Source organism: Megachile rotundata, chromosome 2 (assembly GCF_050947335.1).
Source record: "Megachile rotundata isolate GNS110a chromosome 2, iyMegRotu1, whole genome shotgun sequence".
Lineage (NCBI taxonomy): Eukaryota > Metazoa > Arthropoda > Insecta > Hymenoptera > Megachilidae > Megachile > Megachile rotundata.
In genome coordinates, this window is record NC_134984.1 from 16,507,895 (window position 1) to 16,532,015 (window position 24,121).

At 32.9% G+C, this 24,121-nt stretch overlaps 3 protein-coding genes and 2 long non-coding RNA genes across 11 annotated transcripts; 3 read left to right on the forward strand and 2 right to left on the reverse strand.

Annotated features, from left to right (window-relative positions):
* Positions 1-96: 96 nt before the first annotated feature.
* Pak (serine/threonine-protein kinase PAK 3-like protein) lies at positions 97-8,436 on the reverse strand. The gene is made up of 10 exons (XM_076528943.1): positions 7,786-8,436; positions 7,448-7,700; positions 6,399-6,594; positions 5,297-5,465; positions 5,089-5,215; positions 4,893-5,010; positions 4,529-4,812; positions 3,960-4,455; positions 3,674-3,892; positions 97-3,433 (listed from the first exon to the last, which is right to left on the reverse strand). Exons 2-10 carry the CDS (start codon positions 7,501-7,503, stop codon positions 3,350-3,352), a joined length of 1,749 nt encoding a protein of 582 aa, XP_076385058.1. The 5' UTR covers positions 7,504-7,700; positions 7,786-8,436; the 3' UTR covers positions 97-3,349.
* On the forward strand, positions 8,350-14,024 carry LOC143263982 (uncharacterized). 2 transcript variants are annotated; one of them, XR_013037291.1, is made up of 3 exons: positions 8,350-8,490; positions 8,594-9,153; positions 13,826-14,024. It is a non-coding gene; the product is annotated as an uncharacterized LOC143263982 (long non-coding RNA). The 2 variants fall into 2 exon arrangements; XR_013037290.1 differs by having other exon boundaries at positions 8,594-8,750.
* A 180-nt stretch (positions 14,025-14,204) lies between these two features.
* Positions 14,205-16,938, forward strand: RagA-B (Ras-related GTP binding A/B). 4 transcript variants are annotated; one of them, XM_012283174.2, is made up of 7 exons: positions 14,205-14,314; positions 15,182-15,284; positions 15,361-15,460; positions 15,533-15,917; positions 15,991-16,206; positions 16,312-16,427; positions 16,491-16,938. In XM_012283174.2, exons 2-7 carry the CDS (start codon positions 15,273-15,275, stop codon positions 16,580-16,582), a joined length of 921 nt encoding a protein of 306 aa, XP_012138564.1. In that variant the 5' UTR covers positions 14,205-14,314; positions 15,182-15,272; the 3' UTR covers positions 16,583-16,938. The 4 variants fall into 4 exon arrangements, with proteins under 4 accessions (XP_012138564.1, XP_003699502.1, XP_012138546.1 ...); XM_003699454.3 differs by lacking the exon at positions 14,205-14,314 and adding an exon at positions 14,550-15,098; XM_012283156.2 differs by lacking the exon at positions 14,205-14,314 and adding an exon at positions 14,550-14,853.
* Positions 16,939-17,477: 539 nt separating this feature from the next.
* Positions 17,478-20,910, forward strand: CAHbeta (carbonic anhydrase beta). 3 transcript variants are annotated; one of them, XM_012283184.2, is made up of 5 exons: positions 17,478-17,705; positions 18,566-18,650; positions 19,161-19,348; positions 19,419-19,610; positions 19,677-20,910. In XM_012283184.2, the coding sequence occupies exons 1-5, from the start codon at positions 17,613-17,615 to the stop codon at positions 19,884-19,886; spliced, it is 768 nt and encodes a 255-aa protein (XP_012138574.1). In that variant the 5' UTR covers positions 17,478-17,612; the 3' UTR covers positions 19,887-20,910. The 3 variants fall into 3 exon arrangements, with proteins under 3 accessions (XP_012138574.1, XP_076385060.1, XP_012138582.1); XM_012283192.2 differs by lacking the exon at positions 17,478-17,705 and adding an exon at positions 17,757-18,047; XM_076528945.1 differs by lacking the exons at positions 17,478-17,705; positions 18,566-18,650 and adding an exon at positions 17,743-18,047.
* On the reverse strand, positions 19,160-21,033 carry LOC143263981 (uncharacterized). Its single transcript, XR_013037289.1, has 2 exons — positions 20,897-21,033; positions 19,160-19,572 (listed from the first exon to the last, which is right to left on the reverse strand). It is a non-coding gene; the product is annotated as an uncharacterized LOC143263981 (long non-coding RNA).
* Between the last annotated feature and the right edge of the window lie 3,088 nt (positions 21,034-24,121).

Consider the following 24,121-nt stretch of genomic DNA (forward strand, 5'->3'; position numbering starts at 1 on the left):
GTATTAGCTTTCCTGAGAAATCAGATTTTTTACCAAATGTTTCCCTGTAATAATAAATGCCAATTTCATTTACAGAGGTACAGTTAAAACGGAAAGTTTTCATTAAAAAACTGCAAGCCCAAAATTTTTATTGACACACGTAAATAAAATAATGACATCGTTACTAGGCCTGATCTTTGTTTCACAAGTGAGATCTCAAAGCATTTTCAAAAACATCATAAAAAAGAGTATTGAAAACATGCGTATACATACTTAATCTGATTTGTGTAGGAACCTATTTTATAGTTCTAAACTGACAATAATACATTTCTTAAAGGGATACGTAAATGCACTTGGAACGATAATCAAGACAGCGATGCAAAAACACGTACTTGTCCACGTTTTTGTTTAGGATCTTATTTGAAACATTACATAATACCGTTTTATTATTTTTAATAGCAAAATAACGAAGCTCACAAGAATTTTGCGAATAATACTTACTTTTATTACAGTAAGGCATATCAATACAACTTTGTACTTTTGTTTAGTCCATAAATAAATACTGAATGTTCAAGAGTACTCGCATACAAGTATGCAATTTTCAAAAACGTGGACAAGCAAACATTGCACCTTACTCATCTCGATCTTGCGAATAAAAATAAATCTTATACATAGCTGCTTGTAGCTGAAATATGCTTAATAACTGCCGCAGTAATACAATGACATAAAATGGACGTTATGTTCTTTTTTTTTGTTCTAAAGATATTTGTGAAAATGCAGGACCTCGTTCAGTACTTCTGATCGAGTTAAATGTCAATTTTGACCCTGAATCGCAAGTTTCTTTTTTTCATTTTTCTTTTACACAATTGTATGTTTTTCTTTATTAATACTAGACGTGCACAGTTATTTTGTTTTCTATACCTCCTAAACATTGCTTACAGTGCCCAAACAATTTGGAGTATATGCTGAAATGGAATAATGCAACAGCTCATATTCTCACGCAATACTGAGACAAATTTGATACAATTAAATATTATATAGTCCCTGATTCTTCGACAGGTAAATACATTATTAATCCTTCAGCATACAACTCCAAATTCAGGCGTAAGCGCAATACAAACTGAGCTGCTTCGTCTGTCAAGTATAATTAGACATTATTGATTATTATAAAAAACTAATCAGGCTTTTTAAAGTTACAAAAGAACAATTAACTCAATAGATAATGAATATATTATTACATATACGATCATTCGTTACCAAACGATGTATGCTTCGTAATCATTTTTTTTATTATTTCTTTCGCTTTATGCATAATATGTCATTAATCTCTTCGATAGCTATTATATTTCTCACGTGGCGTTTTTTTAGCGTTAATGTACGATAAAATCCTATACATAATGAAGATGATAAAGAATAAAAATGACAAGTTCGAAAAATCTGTATTTCTTAAACTAAGAATATCCCAAGGTTTCTTTCTTTTCAGTAATATACGTTTAAGACGTACAGTGCAGTCTCGATATATAGCTTCCATTTATATGGCCAGTTCAGCCAGTTTCATTTCGCACGGACTTTCACGCACATTAGTGGACCTCTCTCGTTATTGTAGTGCATGGAGATCCACGAATATTGCCAGAATATCAAATTTTTTAATTCGCAAACTTTCAAATTTCCAAATTTTTTAATCTGGAAATTTGAAAGTATGTTTTTGACAATCGAGTGTTACATACGGAAAGAGATCCGCTTATAAGGCCTATTCCACAATACTTTTTCGCTCCTATCGTTTAGGGCCATATAGCGAGAGTCCACTGTAATACAATTAGGAAAGACATTATTACATATTTAATGTAGTACAACCATCTAGAAACCTTGCTTTATATATCAATATAATGAAACAATAATCTTCCGTTGATTTGTATGTATACTGCTGCTTAGTTTTTTAAACAAAATATTAAATCATTTCATTGATGGTTCAAGATTATAAGGAATCTAGCGCGAGTTTTTTCACGTGTCTAAACATGACAAGACAGGCACTTTATAGTGTCACAAAATGCTCCTATATCTGAACCTTGTTTTAAAATTTCGTCGATCATCCGTTCACTTGTTGCGAAGACACGTTGTAGACAACGTTATACTTGACCTGTATCGAAGAACACACGTAAACTGGACATCAAGTCCATAAAAAGATGTTCTTACAACTATTATATCTTAGTAACAAGGTCAATATCTCAACGTGTCTTAATCAGCGATGCAAATGAGAAAAAGTACTTATCTTCTTATCTTACAATTATAAAATGAATAGAGTTTAAATAAGATTTCGCGTGTATTAAAAATTGATCATAAATTTCACTATGTACGAAATCAATCATTATCTGGTACTATATACAGATTTAACATAATGCAAAAGAATTGCAGTGTGTCGAAATATTTTTAAAAAATCTATTAAAACATCAACTTAAAATATAAAACGTAATGATGTCTGCTAACAGTTAATGACAAGAACGTGATTCTTGAGAACGTTTAAAACAAGTTAGGCTATCGCTTATTATATCTACGTCATACTGACAGACCAAAGACTGAAAACATATTGCTCTGCTCTCCGTAACTTCATTCAAAAAATATAAGTCTGACACGAAGACCAATTTTCTTCATCTACGATTTCTTGTTAAACCATAATAATATATTAGAATAGGTCCTATTTACTTGTTCACATTTCTTTATGGTATTATCTAATAAGGTTTTTGCTATAAATAATGTGTGTTTGTAGCTAACTCTGATCTTCAATTTTTTTTTAGAGTCAGTAATACTAGTTTTTTTTTTATATCTTTAGAAAATAACTGACAGTCGCTTGAACATCCTCGATGTCCAGTTTTATTATTGGCAGAAGAGCTCTCCAGGCAACAACCTACTCGTACAGTTTGTTCTTTTTTATTTTGAAGACTATTTATTAAATAAGACATCGTAGCGAGCTCTTTGTAACCAATAAAAACTTGTCGAGGAATACAAGATTTCTGCCGTCAGATCGTTCACAGTTCTGATTTAACTTTACTTGCTCGCAACATGCGAGAATCGAGTAATTTAAAAACTTTGAAACCATTTCTCGATACTTTTCAAGGTATCGGATAAGTTCTATCTATCTATGACCTATATATATATATTGTATACATTTATAATATATATAATATTATATATTCGTGAATTATATGTATATTATATATATTATATGTATATTTATATATTTATATATGTTTATTATTTTATTATATATTATTGAATTATTGTGCCGTTCCGTTTTGGGAGGGTGATTCATTATTTTCTTGTAAAATTATTTTTCTTTTTCTGCGATCATGCATGACCACAAAACACCACTCTTCTAATGACCTTTGGCAGCTTCCTTTGCTGCCATTATTAAAGGTGTTAAAGAAGCAAGTGGCCTTGCTAATTTCAGAAAAGGATGCTGCAATTTGTCACAAAAGTACACATTTTATTAACAATTTATTTCATTAATTTACTCAAACACAACATATATTAAATATATTTTTTATAGGAATGTGCGAGTAACCGGAATTGTTTAAAAATATATTATACAACATTAATTAAATGTCACTGACTCTGAAGTTTAAATACCCGACATAATAAGCTACGCACACATCCCTGATTTTGTACTTTTATGCTACGTATATATTGTTAGAATTACCTTGAGTAATTCTGAAGCAGCCGCTCGTTTCTCCACTTCAACTTCTAAACACTGATCTAAAAAATCTTGAAAAATTCCCGACAATTTATCTTTCTCTTTAATTTCAGGCTTTCCATTTGTTGCGATTAAATACAACGCTCTCAAAGGATTTTCGTTTAAATACGGTGGTTCTCCTTCTATCATTTCAATAGCCATTATACCCAATGACCAAATATCGACCTATATTCAAATTAGTTTTAAAGATTGCACTATGATAAATCCAACCTATTACAGTGAATATATTTACCTTTGGGCCATACTGTTTTCTCGTGACTACTTCTGGTGCCATCCAATATGGTGTACCAACCATTGTAGTTCGTTTACTTTGTTCCGGTGAAATTTGTGCACAAAATCCGAAATCTGTTAGTTTTACTCCGCCGTCTAATCCAAGTAGGATATTATCAGACTTGATATCCCTATGTATAACTTGATTACAATGAAGGAACTCCAAAGCTTGCAACACTTCTCTGCACACCGCTGCTATTTGACCCTCGTCCATACAAGTCTCAGTTACAACATCTGTTAAACTACCACCAGGTAAATATTCCATAACTACCCATAATTCTTCCCCTACGAGGTAACTATCCAAGTAGTTTACAACGTTTGCATGTTTGTTCTCCCGCATAACTAATATTTCATTTATTATTAACTCTTTCTTTGGTTGTTGCGAAAGATTCATTTGTTTTATTGCAACTTCCATTCCTGTTGATGTTTCAATTGCTGTATATACTGTTCCTGAAGCACTGAAAAATGAATGTAGAAATGTTTATCGCGCTTAACGATATTCTTCGAAATAAAGTGTACGTTGTAATATACCCTTGTCCTATCTTTTCCATTTTTGTATATTTTCTATTCGGATCACCTACGCTCACGATTGTTCTAAGTTTTTCTAATATCTCGTCATCTGACATCTTTTTCTTTCTAGCTTTATCACTTTGCGTTGGTCTCGTTTGATCGGTGGTCGTTGATGTGGGAGTTGCTTGATTTTTGTTTCTATCCAGCTGCGACTGGTGTGGTTGTTGCGGTGTACCATTTCGTTGAGGTGATCCTAGTGTAGTTGTTAATGGTGGCGGTGGTTCTTCTTCTATTGGTTTCGTATACTGTTATAAAAGATGTTAGTTTGTAATATTCAAATGAAGATATAAAAAATGATAAATCGTCAACCGTAAATATTACATACAATTGATTTTGTACGCTCTGGTCTAGCCGAGATCGGTGGTGGCGGAGGTTCATCCTCTTGTTCAGAACTGGTTGCACAAGCATCAGTTGGCGTACTACTTGGACTACTGCTACTTACTCTGTAATTTTATTGTTTCTCAGCACATATTAAACGCGTCTGTGACAGATTTAGATTTAAAAAGAATAAAAGGTCTCACCTGCTGAGTGAATGTTGAGAATGAGAACTTCCAGAAGCTTGTGACATTGCTTGACCACGAATATTTCCTACCCCTGTTCCAACACCTATACCCATGCTTCTAGGGCTACTTGCTCTTTCAATAGGAGCTATAAATAAAATTTTGTATTTTTAATTTACTAATGTACTTTTAACAGAAGTTTATCCTTACAACAATATTATTAGCTTACCAACTACGCCAACCATTTTTGTTGTTGTCATATATTTGGAACCTTTTGTTTCTTTACTGCTACTATCATACCAATTTAAAACATCTAATACAGCTTGCGGATTCTTCTTCTGTTCTTGCTTACTGATGTTACTAGACATAAGCAACCTTGCCCAAGCTTCTGGCATTCCCTAGGATCAAAGATTATATTTTAAAATAATCAATATTAATGGTACATATACAAATTTAAACGGGGAATAACTGATACTGGGTACAATATTTATTCTGATGTTAATCTCTAAGTTTTTTGAAACTAAGAGAAAAATCGTGCAAATATAAAATACTCGAGAATTCAATTTATACGTGGAAGAAATAGTAAGATTTTAAGCACTTAAACGAATATTAAATTTCATTCTGCAAGAAAGCAATAATATTAAATGCAACGTTGACTAAAGCATCTAATAATCTACCAAAGCAATTATACTTCTAACCTATGGTAATTCCTAAGTTTTAGATAAAAAATTATAATAACTCAGTACTATTAATTGCAACAAAAACAAACAGTAAAACCAAGTGTATGTATAAGAAAAACTATAGGTAAATTATTTTTGTGGTCATTTGAGACTACTTACTTTTAATGGCAGCTTGAAAGAAATACGTGTCAAGTTAGTTTTTCATGTGAAAAAATAATAGGTATAAGAAGCATCAGACAAATTACCAAATTACTTTTCCACAATGTCCATACACGTGTGAACAAGTGATGAAAATTTAACTTTTTTCAAGGTGCGAAAAATCCATCTGAATTGTATATTCCATATGAAAACACTGTTTGGCTGATACATAATTGATTGTACAATCATATATTTTATCTTTATCTTCCTTTTTATAAAGAACACAATATATCACTGAATAAATAAATTAATGTATACAAAAATTTGATTTTAAATAAAAGTACATTACTCTTAAATTTTTGTTTTATATCATAAAAACAGTGATTTGAAACAAAAAATATGTATCATCAAACAATGTTTATTTGGATATTTCGTACCATTATATAATAGCAAAGCAGAAAGCGAGTGCATTTTGAACAATGATAATGAATTGCAAATAGCAAGTAGACTTACTGTAAATTCACCGGTAACAGCATCAAATCCAACATGTACTGTGTGTTCAAAATTAGTGGGATAACTGATATTTGGCTTATCCTTGTTCTCCTTTACCTTCATCTTGCTTTTCAGTGTTTTTTTCTTACGTTCATCAGAATCAGGTTCTTTAGGTAGTGGACGCATATCCACTGGTAAATTAGGTGCTGATTCACCTCTGAAATACATTGAAAACTTATCATTAATGAACAGCAATTTAAATACCTTTACATACTTATTTCTCTGCCTTATACATAGGCAATTGCAAATAAAAATAAGTTATTATTTACATATTGCTATTGTTCTTTATATATGAATTGGCAAAAGAAAATTGTTAAGTCTTAATTTCCAATCACAATGTACTTGCAGAAATTTACTATCAAAATTGTAAAAAAGTACATATTGTTATTTGGAATAAATTATTAATAAGCACATGATATGTGCATGTCTATGTACATATGGTATAGAGTTCATACATTAGACTCTTAAGGTTCATTACTATGACTGCATATGGAGACTTAAAAGAATGGTCTCCCACATCAGAATGTCATCATGTCTGTACTGTAAGATTTTATTTTTAGCAACCTCTAAATTAGTGTCTGTTCCTCTATTTTGGGGGGATGTAGACTTCTACATATTGCAGGGAAAATAATAAGAATGCACAACTTAAGTCAATTTTTTATATCACATAAATATAACACAATTTGCTATTACATTTATGATAGTTTAATGCAAAAACAAATCAATTACTTATACTAATTTCAAATAATAAATTTGATATTATATCATTTATAATAATTCTAACAAATTACATGTACTCTCAAGTATTAGATACATCACTATAAACTTAAATTACCTGTTTACAAATTTGAACATAGTTTAATCAATTTTAAAGATACAGCAATGAAATTTGCAGGATATACATAAAAATGAAGTAAAAGAAAGGTCTTTCCTGTACTCAAGAGTACAATTTTAACAAATTACAATATATGCTATTGAACATAAAATACATTACTAGAAACTAAAATTACCTGTTTGACGTAAGTCGCACAGGAGGCGCAGGGGGTTTATCTTCTTCATCTGACATGTTGTCTTCGCTTCTGTCTCTTTGTTGCCAATCTACCGTACGTTGCTCTGTTTCTAACTATTACTTAAAGACCGGTTTAGTACTATTACCTCCTACCAGTTGCACAAATTTGAAAAAATTAGGGGTTCAAATGATGGTAAATAAAGAATCCTTTATGTTGACAAGACCACCAAGTTCTCTCTTGAAAACACGAGATTCTAAGATCCATTCACTTTAGTTATAAAGGAAAATAAGCGACTTCTATCAATTTAGTAGACGTATTGAAAAAAATATTTCAGATACCGGCTTTGTACGGTGGAAGAGCTTGACGACCGGTGGGGAACATGGAATGAAACAAAGATGCCCCTCCTCGTGGGTGACACAAGGTAAATCGCCAGAATTTACGAAAAATGTTCGATTGCGAACAGTCACGGCGTCTACGAACGGGTCAATGTTGTGGGTATGGGGTGTACTCGACAGCAGGAGATACACAAGCACCTCGAAAGCGTGATTCACGCACGGGTGCAAGCACCGCGCCGCATCCACGGACTTCCAAGTACTTTTATCTCTTTCTTGAGCTGCTATGCTGTCGCGATTTCTCGAGGCGTTTCACTCCTCCCTTTTTTTCGTATTTTCGCACTCCCGAAAGAAAAAATACGGTTGTATATCGTGTATATATGGCGCCGCTTTATCCACACGTCCGTAATGTGCCGCGTTTGGGCACGGCGGAGGCGGAACCACGCGGCGCTCCGAGTCTTATCAATGGCACCTCATCGCGTACATGTAATCGACGCCCAATGTCAACGAATTTCTCCCTATTCTTCTCCACGACTTTTCGAGGTTGATAAGAAGTCTGAATCACCACCGCCGTCGCGGTCTTCTGCCACTGCACAGCGCCTCCACCGAAACACCGTTCACTCCCTCTCTTTCTTTATCTTTCTCTTTCCTTTCACCGCTCTCTTTTCTACCTTTTTTCCCACCTTATCTCTTACTTCGTGCACTTACAAGGTTAGTACATTAATACACACGTACACATTTATTTTTATCTATATGATTATTGTTAGTTAACACGTTTACACAAATAAATATGTATATGTGTGTGTGTGTACAGTCTGTTTCACGAAAGAGAAACCTCGACGTCGCGCAGTTCGACAGCTAGGGAGATTTCTAACTAGGAGTCTGATGCTCTTCTACAGCATGTTTCTACTTCCGTGGCCATATACCCGGTGGAGAAAAACATATAAATAGCGAGGACTTCTGATAATATGGTAAATGTACAAGATGAAAGAAATACTGTGCTTTGCTTTTGAATATATTTATATAATATATGAATATAGAAAAGAAAGTATTTCATCCAGTGCACGGGATATACTGCAATAGATAAAAATTAGAAATCATTGAACTTTTTGTTCACTGAGTATATGACTTCCTATGTCATGATAATCATACAAACGCATGCGCGTCATCATAGACAGTGTTGCGCAGTCGTGAGATTTTATCGCACGCGAGAGCTTTATGCGCATGCGTCAGCTGACGTCACAGCTTGCTGCCAATGCCGTACCTAGCCGGTACACGCAGTGGTGACTGATGAGGGCACCTTAATGATCCTACATAATTTTAAAAAAATTCTTATAATTGCACTGTAAACTACGAATGTATAGGTTGGGTTAGGTTAGTTATATATATGACTGTATAAAACTATACAACTCTCTCTCTCTCTCTCTCTCTCTCTCTCTCTCTCTCTCTCTCTCTCTCTCTCTCTCTCTCTCTCTCTCTCTCTCTCTATATATATATATATATATAGTATAGCAGTACTATGCTATACTATAGTATAGTAATATATATATATATTACTATATATATATTACTATATATATACTATATATATACTATATATATATATATATAGTACTATGCTATACTATAGTATAGTATAGTATATATATATACTATACTATATACTATACTATACTATACTATACTATATATACTATACTATACTATACTATATACTATATACTATACTATACTATACTATATACTATACTATACTATATACTATACTATACTATATACTATACTATACTATACTATATACTATACTATACTATACTATACTATACTATACTATACTATACTATACTATACTATACTATACTATACTATACTATACTATACTATACTATGCTATACTATACTATACTATACTATACTATAATATACTATACTTAACATTATCCTTATTATTCCTACTATTATCAATATTATTACGCATATTACTACTTTTATCATCATTAGCCTTATTACTCTTATTATTATCAATATTATGACGCATATTACGACTACTATCGTCGCTGAAACTGTAATTATCCTTGCTACTCCTATTTTTATCAATATTATTACGCATATTACGACTACTATCATAGCTGGAACTGCAATTATCCTTACTGCTTCTATTATTATCAATATTATTACGCATATTACTACTTTTATCATCATTAAGCATATTATTCTTCTTATTATCAATATTATTACGCATATTACGACTACTATCATCGCTGGAACTGCAATTATCCTTACTACTTGTATTCTTATCAATATTATTACGCATATTACTACTTTTATTATCATTATCCTTATTATTCTTATTATTATCAATATTATGACGCATATTACGACTACTATCATCGCTGGAACTGCAATTATCCTTACTACTCCTATTTTTATCAATATTATTACGCATATTACTACTTTTATCATCATTATCCTTATTATTCTTATTATTATAAATATTATTACGCATATTACGACTACTATCGTCGCTGGTACTGTAATTATCCTTACTACTCTTATTTTTATCAATATTATAACGCATATTAGTACTTTTATCATCATTATCCGTATTATTCTTATTATTAACAATATTATTACGCATATTACGACTACTATCATCGCAGGAACTGTAATTATCCTCACTACTCTTATTATTATCAATATTATTTCGCATATTACTACTTTTATCATCAATAACCTTATTATTCTTATTATTATCAATATTATTACGCATATTACGACTACTATCGTCGCTGGAACTGCAATTATCCTTACTACTTCTGTTATTATCAATATTATTACGCATATTACTACTTTTATTATCATTATCCTTATTATTCTTATTGTTATCAATATTATTACGCATATAACTACTTTTATCATCATTAACCTTATTATTCTTATTATTATCAATATTATTACGCATATTACGACTACTATCGTCCCTGGAACTGTCATTATCGTTACTACTTTTATTTTTATCTATATTATTACGCATATTACTACTTTTATCATGATTAACCTTATTATTCTTATTATTATCAATATTATTACGCATATTACTACTTTTATCATCATTATCCGTATTATTCTTATTATTATCAATATTATTACGCATATTACGACTACAATCGTCCCTGGAACTGTCATTATCGTTACTACTCTTATTTTTATCTATATTATTACGCATATTACTAGTTTTATTATCATTATCCTTATTATTCTCATTGTTATCAATATTATTACGCATATAACTACTTTTATCATCATTAACCTTATTATTCTTACTATTATCAATATTACTACACATATTACTACTTTTATTATCGTTGCAACTATTATTATTATTATTATTACCTTTTCCGATATAACATATCCTCCCCTGCACAATTCCGACCTAACCGGTTTGGTTGTTTCAGGTTAGGTCGGTCCCTGGGGTTAGGTTGGAAAATGTTAGGTTGGACCCTAGGGTTAGGTTCTATCAGGTTAGGTCTGGGTACCTAACCTACCTAACCTATCCTGACCTAACCTAATCTGACCTAACCTTGGGCCCAGACCTAACCTAATCCAACCTAACCGGTTAGGTTGGAAAAGGTTAGGTCAGACCCTAGGGTTAGGTTATATCAGGTTAGGTCAGGGTACCTAACCTACCTAACCTACCCTGACCTAACATAATCTGACCTAACCTTGGGCCCAGACCTAACCTAATCCAACCTAACCGGTTAGGTTGGAAAAGGTTAGGTCGGACCCTAGGGTTAGGTTATATCAGGTTAGGTCAGGGTACCTAACCTACCTAACCTACCCTGACCTAACCTAATCTGACCTAACCTTGGGCCCAGACCTAACCTAATCCAACCTAACCGGTTAGGTTGGAAAAGGTTAGGTCGGACCCTAGGGTTAGGTTGCATTAGGTTAGGTCTGGGTACCTAACCTACCTAACATACCCTGACCTAACCTAATCTGACCTAACCTTAGGCCCAGACCTAACCTAATCTGACCTAACCTTGGGCCCAGACCTAACCTAATCTGACCTAACCTTGGGCCCAGACCTAACCTAATCTGACCTAACCTTGGGCACTGACCTAACCTAATATGACCTAACCTTAGGCCCAGACCTAACCTAATCTGACCTAACCTTGGGCCCAGACCTAACATAATGTGACCTAACCTTGGGCTCTGACCTAACCTAATCTGACCTAACCTTGGGCCCAGACCTAACCTAATCTGACCTAACCTTGGGCCCTGATCTAACCTAATATGACCTAACCTTAGGCCCAGACCTAACCTAATCTGACCTAACCTTGGGCCCAGACCTAACCTAATGTGACCTAACCTTGGGCCCAGACCTAACCTAATCTGACCTAACCTTGGGCCCAGACCTAACCTAATCTGACCTAACCTTGGGCCCTGACCTAACCTAATATGACCTAACCTTAGGCCCAGACCTAACCTAATATGACCTAACCTTAGGCCCAGACCTAACCTAATAAGACCTAACCTTAGGCCCTTTCATAACCTAATGTGACCTAATCTTGGGACCGGACCTAACCTAATATAACCGAATATTGATAATAATTTGAGTAGTGAGGATAATTACAGTTCCTGCGACGATAGTAGTCGTAATATGCGTAATAATATTGATAATAATAAGAATAATACGGATAATGATGATAAAAGTAGTAATATGCGTAATAATATTGATAAAAATAGGAGTAGTAAGGATAATTGCAGTTCCAGCGACGATAGTAGTCGTAATATGCGTAATAATATTGATAATAATAAGAATAATAAGGATAATGATGACAAAAGTAGTAATATGCGTAATAATATTGATAATAACAGAAGTAGTAAGGATAATTGCAGTTCCAGCGACGATAGTAGTCGTAATATGCGTAATAATATTGATAATAACAGAAGTAGTAAGGATAATTGCAGTTCCAGCGACGATAGTAGTCGTAATATGCGTAATAATATTGATAATAATAAGAATAATACGGATAATGATGATAAAAGTAGTAATATGCGTAATAATATTGATAAAAATAGGAGTAGTAAGGATAATTGCAGTTCCAGCGACGATAGTAGTCGTAATATGCGTAATAATATTGATAATAATAAGAATAAGAAGGATAATGATGATAAAAGTAGTAATATGCGTAATAATATTGATAATAATAAGAATAATACGGATAATGATGATAAAAGTAGTAATATGCGTAATAATATTGATAAAAATAGGAGTAGTAAGGATAATTGCAGTTCCAGCGACGATAGTAGTCGTAATATGCGTAATAATATTGATAATAATAAGAATAATACGGATAATGATGATAAAAGTAGTAATATGCGTAATAATATTGATAATAACAGAAGTAGTAAGGATAATTGCAGTTCCAGCGACGATAGTAGTCGTAATATGCGTAATAATATTGATAATAATAAGAATAATACGGATAATGATGATAAAAGTAGTAATATGCGTAATAATATTGATAATAACAGAAGTAGTAAGGATAATTGCAGTTCCAGCGACGATAGTAGTCGTAATATGCGTAATAATATTGATAATAATAAGAATAATACGGATAATGATGATAAAAGTAGTAATATGCGTAATAATATTGATAATAACAGAAGTAGTAAGGATAATTGCAGTTCCAGCGACGATAGTAGTCGTAATATGCGTAATAATATTGATAATAATAAGAATAATACGGATAATGATGATAAAAGTAGTAATATGCGTAATAATATTAATAATAACAGAAGTAGTAAGGATAATTGCAGTTCCAGCGACGATAGTAGTCGTAATATGCGTAATAATATTGATAATAATAAGAATAATACGGATAATGATGATAAAAGTAGTAATATATATATATATATATATATCGTGAGTTGTATAATATAATATAATGGGAATAATATGATGGAATATGGGAGATTATTATATTTGAAATAACACAAAAGCACAATAACTTTAAAAACAGTAAATGAATTTATTATTTAGGAAAAACGACTTGGAAGGACCTCTTTGAATAACTATATTTCATACGTGTGAAAATTATAATATCAGAGAAGCAATAAGAATGAAATACAAGGATTTTATTTTGTTAACATGCATAGATCTGATAAAAATGGGGCGGTATATTTTCCTTTGCTCTTGCAACAAATATTGGTATTCATATAACAAATCGGCTGTAAACGTAAAAAATAATAATAATTATAAATAAATTTAATATTACTTTTATTATATATAATCTGTTGTATTATTTAACCCTTTTATTCTCTTTCCTGCAATTTTCTTCAGATTTATTTTTTTTTCCTCACTAGGGCCTAATGATACCTTATATTTCATCAAAGTGTATACGCTACTGAGGGCTTCTACGGATAGCTTACTGCGCATGCGCTGAGACTGCCCATCACTGATCATAGATTACCAACTGTGAAGAATAGAACGGAATTAACATGCGCAGACGGAACGAGAAATCGTTTTCTGGTAAGATTATCTCGCTTATAGAATCAAAGTGCAATGCTCGTATACATACATATGTGCATATGCACATTCACACATGTATATATGTTACTTACTTTGTTGTGTGATTTGAAAAAATATGTAGAATAATACAGATTGAAATGGTGGTAATACTGTACGACTAAAATAATTACAGGTTAGCCAACGTGGAATAAATATTGAATTGTTTATATTTTAATATTTAATGAGGCCACCCAGTAGCGCGGTTCAATAGTTCTCAATCTTTGTAATAAAGAAAAAATGCGATGATATGGGAGGGTATGCTAAATAAAAGATCATTGTAAGATACAATATGCACACTCGCGTCACAATTGTGGCAAGAGTGCATGCGCGTTATAAAATGCACTAAACCAATCCGAGTCAACATGCGCGAAATGAACAAGAACTTGTACGACGATACGATTCCTTCGAATTCAACTTATATCTTTCCGTGGCGCTTCAACAGTTGATAATATGTGTGAAGTTAGCTGCTAGCAGTCTACCTGTAATTACATGGAAAGCAAGTAAAGAATAATCATAATTTCTGTACGCAAGATTGTTTACAATTAAGGAAATCATCACTTGCATTGGGAACGTCTAATATTTTTGTCTTCATCGAACAATTTTTGGGATGTATTTGACAATAACCGATGAATAGGTTATTGTATTTCATTTACATTCCCAGTACAAAGTTGCATTATGTTTGTGATTCATCAAACGGTGTAGAATAACCTCGATATGATATTTGACATTTGACCACGTATTTGACGTATGTGAATGATATACTGCTATCACAAAAGTAGTGGAAGTCGTTTTGTTACATGAATCATACTATTTGATGATTTGTTATAGGGCAGATCCACTAATTTACCAACAATTTGAAGCAAGTTAGAGGAATAAATTAATTTGTGACCAATTTTAAGTTTAATATTATCAATTCAAGATGAAGAAGAAGGTATGTAGACTTTGTTTCTTTGTTTTAAACAATATGTTTTGATTATCAATGGAAATTAACATGAATGATTTTCTAGGTACTGTTAATGGGTAAAAGTGGCTCAGGGAAAACGAGTATGAGGAGCATAATTTTTGCTAATTATATTGCTCGTGATACTCGTCGCCTTGGAGCAACAAGTAAGTGCTAGTTTCATTATGTCATTTAATATTTTTAAAGTTCAGTACTTATTCAATGTATGTTTCTTGTAGTTGATGTAGAACACAGTCATGTTAGATTTCTTGGTAACTTGGTGCTAAATCTTTGGGACTGTGGTGGTCAAGAAGCATTTATGGAAAATTACTTTGCATCACAGCGTGACAATATATTTAGGAACGTAGAAGTTTTGATTTATGTTTTCGATGTAGAATCAAGAGAATTAGATAAAGATATGCATTATTATCAAAGTTGCTTAGAAGCGATATTGCAGAACAGTCCAGAAGCAAAAATATTCTGCTTAGTACATAAAATGGATTTAGTACAAGAAGATCAACGAGATATTATATTTAGAGAAAGAGAAGAAGATTTAAAAAGACTTAGTTTGCCACTTGAATGTACTTGTTTTAGAACTAGTATATGGGATGAAACATTGTATAGGTATGCCTTTATAAATACACATCCAATCTTAGATCATAATATTTGAAGATTCCATATAAATTGTCATATTTAGGGCCTGGTCTTCAATTGTATATATGCTGATTCCTAATGTAAAAGAGCTTGAACAAAGTTTGAAGCAGTTCACAAACATTATAGATGCAGATGAAGTACTCTTGTTTGAAAGAGCAACATTTCTAGTGATTAGTTACTGTCAGAGGCAACATCATAGAGATGTACATCGATTTGAGAAAGTTTCCAACATAATAAAACAATTTAAATTAAGTTGCAGGTAAATTTGAAGAAAAGTATAAATCGTGATTTAGAGCTCAAAAGAAGATGATTGTAAGCTTGTAAGAAGATAATTCGCAAATGTTTTTATAAATCCTATTTTCAGCAAACTAGCAGCTCAGTTTCAAAGTATGGAAGTTAGAAATACGAATTTCGCAGCCTTCATCGATGTATTTACGTCAAATACATACGTAATGGTTATTATGTCGGATCCAGCTATTCGTAAGTATTTGTAACTTACATCTTTCTGTCTAAAAGCACTGAAAACTTTCCATGTTGTTTCAGCATCAGCAGCAACATTAATTAATATTCGCAATGCACGAAAACATTTTGAGAAACTAGAGCGTGCTAGTCAAAGCTCAGCATTAAGTAGATAGAAATCAGCTCGACCCAGGCGCGTTGTCACCCGGGTCCAAGCTATTAATCATTATTGAATTAAACAATTTCACTTAAAAAGGAAAACCGGCAGATTGAAAGTGCAGTTGCATGAAAACTTTCGTTTCCTACTAATCAAAGTGAATTAATTATTTTACTAATGAATTAATAATTTCAATATACTGTTCTTGACAAGACCATTGATAATAGTACAAGATCCTTAAGAAAGATTCGTATGATTTCCCAGGAGAGAAATTTTCATTCTTCGTGGTTTTTTAAACGAATGCATACGCAAAGTTTGTTGATAAGTATGTACGCTAATGGTGAACAACAGAAATAAATTTCCGCTAACATGAAATTGTGCGCCATTGATATTGTACTGGGTGAACATGTATCATTGTTTGCTCATGATTAATACTCTTTTGGTTGTTAGATAACATGATTTCTTTTCCTCGTTCTATTTCCTTTCTGTATAGCAATTGTTTTCATCTGTTATAAAAAGATATATTTTCCTACATCACATTCGTATAATAATAATAATAATAATAATGTATTTTATAATAAATATGTTGTATCATAATGATTAGATTCTTTTGCAATATTAATAAAGCAAATTGATTACAATTATTCTTCTCAATTGTTATAATATTTGTATTTGTATGTACTATATTTTGTACAAAGTTTTGGTCCTATGATACTGTTTGATACAAGCAAAACAAATACTGAGTTTATATAAATTTATTTATAATCTCATTAATTAAAAGTAACAAAAAAGGTAATAAAAAGTACTGATAGGAACCTAAATATGTACCGCTAACTTGTATTTTTTATCTGTACAAATAAATATGAACGAATTTAAAGCAAAAAATTTTTTTTATGAACTGTTTCAATAAAGAGATATGTATTATGTAATATCTACTTAATCTGTTCTGTTAAGATAAGTGAATTTGAATTTGCCGCCTTAATAATGGCGGTCGTGTATTGTCATCGTTTCAGGTGATAAAGTCTAGTCAAAGTGTCTATAAAATAATTATGGATAGAATAATCAAAGGGATAATGCGATATAGAAGGTTGCATAGGGATGGGATGGTGAAACAGTTTGAAAATGTTCGAGACCACCCCGAGGTATGTTAAACTTGTTCTCCAAAGTTTTTTGTTCAGTGTACACAAGATATATTTTTATACCTTTTCCACGTGTATCATATTTATATTTATGTCACGTGAAAACTATATATAATTGAACTTTTTGTATTTACTATAATAGATATAACTTAAAGGAGTCGTTAAATTTAATTAAAGACACTTTTTTCATAAATTGCTTTAATACATTTATAAGAAAAAAGAAGGACACAACTTTTTCTATGATCTTGTAGAGTGTCCTTGAACTGGAGTATCGTTGATCACAAAAATGGAATGCGCACGTGTATTGGTCATCTCGAGAAATGCAAATAAGCCTCAGAATTCCAAGTAATTAATTTAGCGCGTTAATTTTTAGAGATCGAAATGATATTATTTTCTTTCATTATTAATAGTAATACATGGAAATAGGTACATTGTTAATTCGTTTACCAACGCTCACTCGATATCGCGTGTTCGATAGCGGGTGGTATATGATCGATCACGCGATATCGCGTGTTCAATTGTCATTTTAACGAAAATAATTGTTTATTTATGATACTAAATAGATTATTTAAAAAAGACGAAAGATTTATGCATTAATGGGTCAATAAAATAATCACACAGTATATTATTTAAATCAAATTACTTCAATTTATTTATGAATATATATTCGTATATACAAATATAAAATATGTAATTGTAGATAGATTGTTAGCGTAAATGACATATGTGAGTGTGTATTGAGTGTTACTAATTTATAATAAAATAACATTTACTGGAAATCTGTATCACTTGTTGCATTAATAATGTGATGTGAAACGTTAACACTTATCATTGTAATTAATTCGTTGTTTCTCTTATCACAGCCAAAGGCAGTATTTTTTACTTGCATGGATTCCCGGATGATACCAACTAGATTTACGGAAACAAATGTTGGAGATATGTTTGTTGGTACGAATTTTTATTATAAACATTCCTGGCCATGTGTTTTTTGTTCGTTTGATAGTTTTAATGACCTAACCCATAACTGTTAACAAACTTATAGGCAATGTTGGCAGAATGACTATTGTCACTCACTCGATATCGCGGGCTAAGTCATTGATTCTAAATATTTGATCACGCGATGTCGCATAATGAATAGACGACGATAGATGTCTCTTCACGCCATATCGCGTGTTCTATTGTTGACATTTTTTAGAACATATCGCGCAATATCGTGCGCTCAATAGCCACTGTTAAAAGTCCGCTCATGCGATATCACGCGTCCGATCGTCACCGTTTACCGATGCAGCGGTTTGGCGCCAAAATTTGAAAACTTAAAACCTCTGCATTCATAAATTCATAATGTACAAAGTAAAAAATTTGTAGTTTAAAAATTTATTAAGAAAACTTGTTCCACTATGATTGCATTTCACCATAAAACTTAGAATATTATAATTTATGATTTCTTTAATTTTTCAGTGAGAAATGCCGGTAACATTATTCCTCATCCCCAACATTTTGTAGACGAGTTAACAATGTGCGAACCAGCGGCCTTAGAACTTGGTTGTGTTGTGAACGACATAAGGCACATTATAGTTTGTGGACACAGTGATTGCAAGGCTATGAATCTATTGTATGCGCTACGTGACGAAGAATTCGCTTCCAAGGTGTGTATTTAATAGTTTCCAATAATCTGCTCATTGGTTAGGTTTATTTACGATAATCATTGATTTGTAGGTGAACAGGAGGATATCACCGTTAAGAGCATGGTTGTGCGCGCACGCTAGTAGCAGTTTAGCGAAGTTTCAACAGCTGGAAATTACTGGTTTCGATCAGCCGATACTTTTTCAAGCAGAAACCCCATTACGAAAGTTTGTGGCTTACATAGATCCTGAAAATAAGTTCGCCATAGAAGATAAATTGTCTCAAGTTAGTAGAAGCATAATGAAGTTATTTATGAATTTACAGATATTCATACGTATGTTTCAATTGCAGGTAAATACTTTGCAGCAGCTGCAAAACATAGCTTCTTACGGATTTTTGAAGAAGCGTCTCGAAAGGCATAATCTGCATATTCATGCTTTATGGTTCGATATTTATACCGGTGATATTTATTACTTCAGTCGGGCTAATAAAAGATTCGTGGAAATAAATGAATCGACCGAAACGCATTTACTTACGGAAGTTAGGAAATATTATTCTTAACTTATTTTATGGTTGAACACGTTCGTTATCAGCTGTGGTTTCTTTTTCTTATAGATAGAAAATATTTGTGATGTCCTAAATTTAGTCACATATACATGTGTAACGCGGGTAACGAACGTAACACTTTGACGGCCATTATTTGTGACTGTGATGCTTAACAAAATTATTATAAAAAATAAGTCATTTTTCATCATATCTAAATTGCAACGTTAAAATATAATTCCGTTAGTAATCTCTAGTTAGGCATATCAAATTATTAAAGATTCCATAAAATGTGCGGCCGTCAAAATGTTTAGGAATAATTTCTAAGAAATCTCAGCATTTTATGGATTAAGACTGAATAATATTTGACAACGATTCGGTTGGAGATCTTATAATGTACCTGTATATGAAAGTAGCAAGCTTTGTCTCTCTCTTTTACTAATCAAGTTTTACAAACAAACAACGCACAAAATGAATCATTCTATTCAGAAATATTTATGCTGTGTATAGGTTTATATAAGACGTTTTATAATGCGTTATTATTTATGCAAAAATTCATACATAACATTCTGATATAAGGATGTCTGGGCAAAATATATTTATTTTAAATAATATACAGGGTGGTTTACTGAAATGTGGACACATGAATATCAAATTTATAATTATATATAATTATCTAGAGAAATGGTTCAACCATTTTATAGAATACATTTCTTGGTAGAAAGAATTTTTTTGAAAGTCATTACTTGAGGACATTCCAAGGTCACTCATGGAAAAAAGTGCAATTTAAATAATAAGGATATTTAAATATTTGTAGGCCACACTGTATATGTATAAAACAATCATTTAATAACAAAATGTAGATTATGATCATATACATAACAAAAGGTTGATTATTTATATGATAATGAAATGTTTTAAAATATTTTGTACATTGCATGTTACGTGTAAAGTTTATGAACATGCATATATTTTTCGAACAATTTATAAGATTGTATATAAAGGTGTAATTATATGTGTATACTTACCAACAGTATAAAAATACGTGTGCATTGTTGCTTTTTGTTTGATCTCCGCTTTAATTCATTTAACGATCCACTTGGTTTCTCAGCGATCTGGTTCAGTATACTTTTACGCTTGAATCGCGCGAAGTTTGAAGTCGAGGTATAAGGAGTCGGAGGACGTACCGTACTGACGAATGGATGCTTTCGTGGCCAGGCGAACTAGAGCGTGCCACTCCCGAAAGAGAAAGCAAAACAACGAACTAAGGTGCAGAATTAGGATGATGGTAAATACGGTATCGGTAGCTCGAGTCGATACGTCGAGTTGTACGCAAAAAAGAAACTTTCAAATAATCATTACTTTGGTAAAATCTGCACAAAGACTTAACTTATAACTTCATTTTCAGCACGTTGGCTGCCATGGTAATCATATCCAAAGTATAATCAAATAATTAGCAGACAAAGAGCTAATTGTTCCAAAGTCACGAGGTTTACTTTTCATTTACTCCAGAATTAATAAACTCTGGCTACATACAATTGTTAATAGTGTAAAACACTAAAATCGCTCGTAAATATCCGACATTCAAATATTGCCAAATGTCACAACACAAAAGAAAACCACTTGTAATTAGGAAGAAAAGAGCATGGCGGTTTGGTAACTCAGGGAACTCAATGCAAATTTGCAATTTCTCCTTTTAGTTCCATAATTCAATATATACATAAAACTTCCATAAATCGTCTGGAGAAGTATGTCTTCTACGATTTACGAGTAACAGTGCATTCACCACCACGTTACAAAGGCGCACGAATACAATCTAGAAGACCGTATGGTATACGCGAAAAATGGCTCGAGTACAGCTCACGCTTTTCAGTATGTTTCACGGTAAAAGTGAAGAGGATTTTGCTTGTGTGTCTAGGCGAATCGTTGAGTTGGGCCGGTTAGGCCGGTCTACGGAGTGTAACGAGCTCTTATGCATTGGCGTAGCTGGGATTTTTGTCTCAAAGGGATTAGTCGTTCATTATTAGTCGTTCAGTTATATCGTCGAGGGTTGTGTAACCATGGGGTGGTTTTGTGGAATTTAGAAATTTGGGGATTTAGGAATTCGTGGAGGTTTTGGGGGTTGGGGGACTTGGGAGGTTGTGGAATTTGAGGGATTTGAGGACTTGGGAATTTGGGAATTTTGGGGATTTGAGGAGTTGGGGAATTTGGGGGATTTGAGGACTTGGGAATATGGGAAATTGAGGGAATTGGGATTTCGGGGTTTGGGAATTTGGAAATGTGGGGATTCGGGAATGTGGGGATTCGGAAATGTGGGAATTCGGGAATGTGGGAATTCGGGAATGTAGGGATTCGGGAATGTGAGGATTCGGGAATGTGGAGATTCGGGAATGTGGAGATTCGGGAATGTGGGGATTCGGAACGTGGGAATTCGGGAATGTGGGAAATTTGGAATGTGGGAATTCGGAAATGTGGGAATTCGGGAATGTGGGAATTCGGGAATATGGGAATTCGGGAATGTGGGAATTCGGGCATGTCGGAATTCGAGAATTTGAGAATTTCAAAATTTGAGAATTTGGACATTTGAGAACTTGAGAATTTGAGAATTTGTAGATTTGGAAATTCTCAAATTTCTCGTCATCCAACCCATAACGAGGGTAGACCACCCCAATTCCCAAACCCTAGTTACGCCAATGCCACCGTAGCACGGTTACCAGGAAACCGGAAGGTGGGGAAGAGATCCAAGAATTTCCTTGGTCTCAGGAGACACTGCGTCTCTTTCCATCGATGTCTCGCACCCCACGAATCACCGGTGGCACACTGGCCTGAATCACACCGGGGTATCTATGACAGTGGGAACAGGTGTGTGTGCGTTTGTACGTGTTACCGTACGTGTACTTTATGCGCGTAGTATGGGTATTAAAAAGTAAAATCATGCTACCTTTTATTCTTGAACGTAAGTGAGATTTAGAGCGAGACATTTTTACGCGATGAGAGTTTTATGTTTGGAACTGTGTGTGATTCAGTCGGTCGATAAAGGTGGTATGTAGTAACTTCTAGGGCGGTTAGGGGATTGTACATCCTTTATTCTTTGGGTTATAGGAACTTTACATTCAATGGGTATGAATTAAATTAAATTTTATTATCTTCTTGAGTTTAACATTGCATCGATATTGTAATTTTTGGTTTAACCTGATGAGTCGACTTAAATGTTAGTGCTTAGGTTTCTTTTAATTAGAAAGAACTTAAGAGAATATTAATTAGGAAGAAGTAGTACAAAGATTATATTATTGGCAAAAATATATACAATGAAAAATTATAAAATTTTTAAATATTCCATAAAATCATAAAATTTTTAAATATAAAATTATAACATATAAAGTATGTATCTTCCGAAAGAGATAACTTTGAAACGGTAATCTAAACGAAATACATTTTGATCAGAGTCTGAAGGAGTGACAAACGTCCCCGTCAAAAGGGACGACGTAACAGTAGCAGATTTACTTTGGGAACCTGTCGGGGCACAAAGACGGTATCGCAACAGGCGTTTTAAAGCGTGCACAGTACCGAGTTTCCGCGAAGAGTGCCGCATTCAAATTGGACTCGGTTACGAAATTCAGGTGCACGGTAGTCTTCCGGTCCGTTTACCTGGATGGATGAACAATGTTGTTTACGGCTGTGGATTGCGCAGTTTTGTGGCCAAGGGACGGATTACGGAGTTTACAAGAGCCACAGGGGGTGAACCAGGAAGTCAAAAGATCGACAGCTTTCCAACCCTCTGTTCACCGCAATTCGTGCCTTCTTCACTTCCGCCTTGCAGTTTATTTATCTTTGATAAATGGCGGAACGGGGTGCTTGAAATATTGCTTGACTATTATTTTGAGATTTAATCATATTTACTTCTGATTGGACAGATTATGTATTTAAAATTGAGGATTATAATATGTAGTTTTGAATAAGAACTTCAAGTGGCCATATAGGGGGACTTCTTGTTATTAAAATCACAATTAATATTTGCTTAATTATTTTATCTTTTATACTTTATATGTATAATGTCTATCATATGTATTATTTTTTATACTGTATATTTCATGGTCATATAAGAAGAGCCATATAGTGGGACTGTATTACTACAATTACAATTAATATTTGCTTGATTATTTTATCTCCTATACTTCATAAACATATACACTTAACATGTATATATATTTCATGGATATAAAAAGTGCCATATAGTGGGACTGCCTTACTAA

Bases quoted from the DNA above. Each gene is read 5' to 3' on its own strand.
- CAHbeta (XM_012283184.2), top strand. From the start codon at position 17,613: ATGGATAGAATAATCAAAGGGATAATGCGATATAGAAGGTTGCATAGG. The intron at 18,651-19,160 runs GTACGAATTTTT...TTAATTTTTCAG, and splicing joins TGTTGGAGATATGTTTGTTG to TGAGAAATGCCGGTAACATT. The intron at 19,611-19,676 runs GTTAGTAGAAGC...TTTCAATTGCAG, and splicing joins TAGAAGATAAATTGTCTCAA to GTAAATACTTTGCAGCAGCT.
- RagA-B (XM_012283174.2), top strand. The intron at 15,461-15,532 runs GTAAGTGCTAGT...TGTTTCTTGTAG, and splicing joins TCGTCGCCTTGGAGCAACAA to TTGATGTAGAACACAGTCAT. The intron at 16,428-16,490 runs GTAAGTATTTGT...ATGTTGTTTCAG, and splicing joins TATGTCGGATCCAGCTATTC to CATCAGCAGCAACATTAATT.
- Pak (XM_076528943.1), bottom strand. From the start codon at position 7,503: ATGTCAGATGAAGAAGATAAACCCCCTGCGCCTCCTGTGCGACTTACG. The intron at 5,216-5,296 runs GTAAGCTAATAA...TTTTATTTATAG, and splicing joins AAAAATGGTTGGCGTAGTTG to CTCCTATTGAAAGAGCAAGT. The intron at 4,456-4,528 runs GTATATTACAAC...TTCATTTTTCAG, and splicing joins ATGGAAAAGATAGGACAAGG to TGCTTCAGGAACAGTATATA.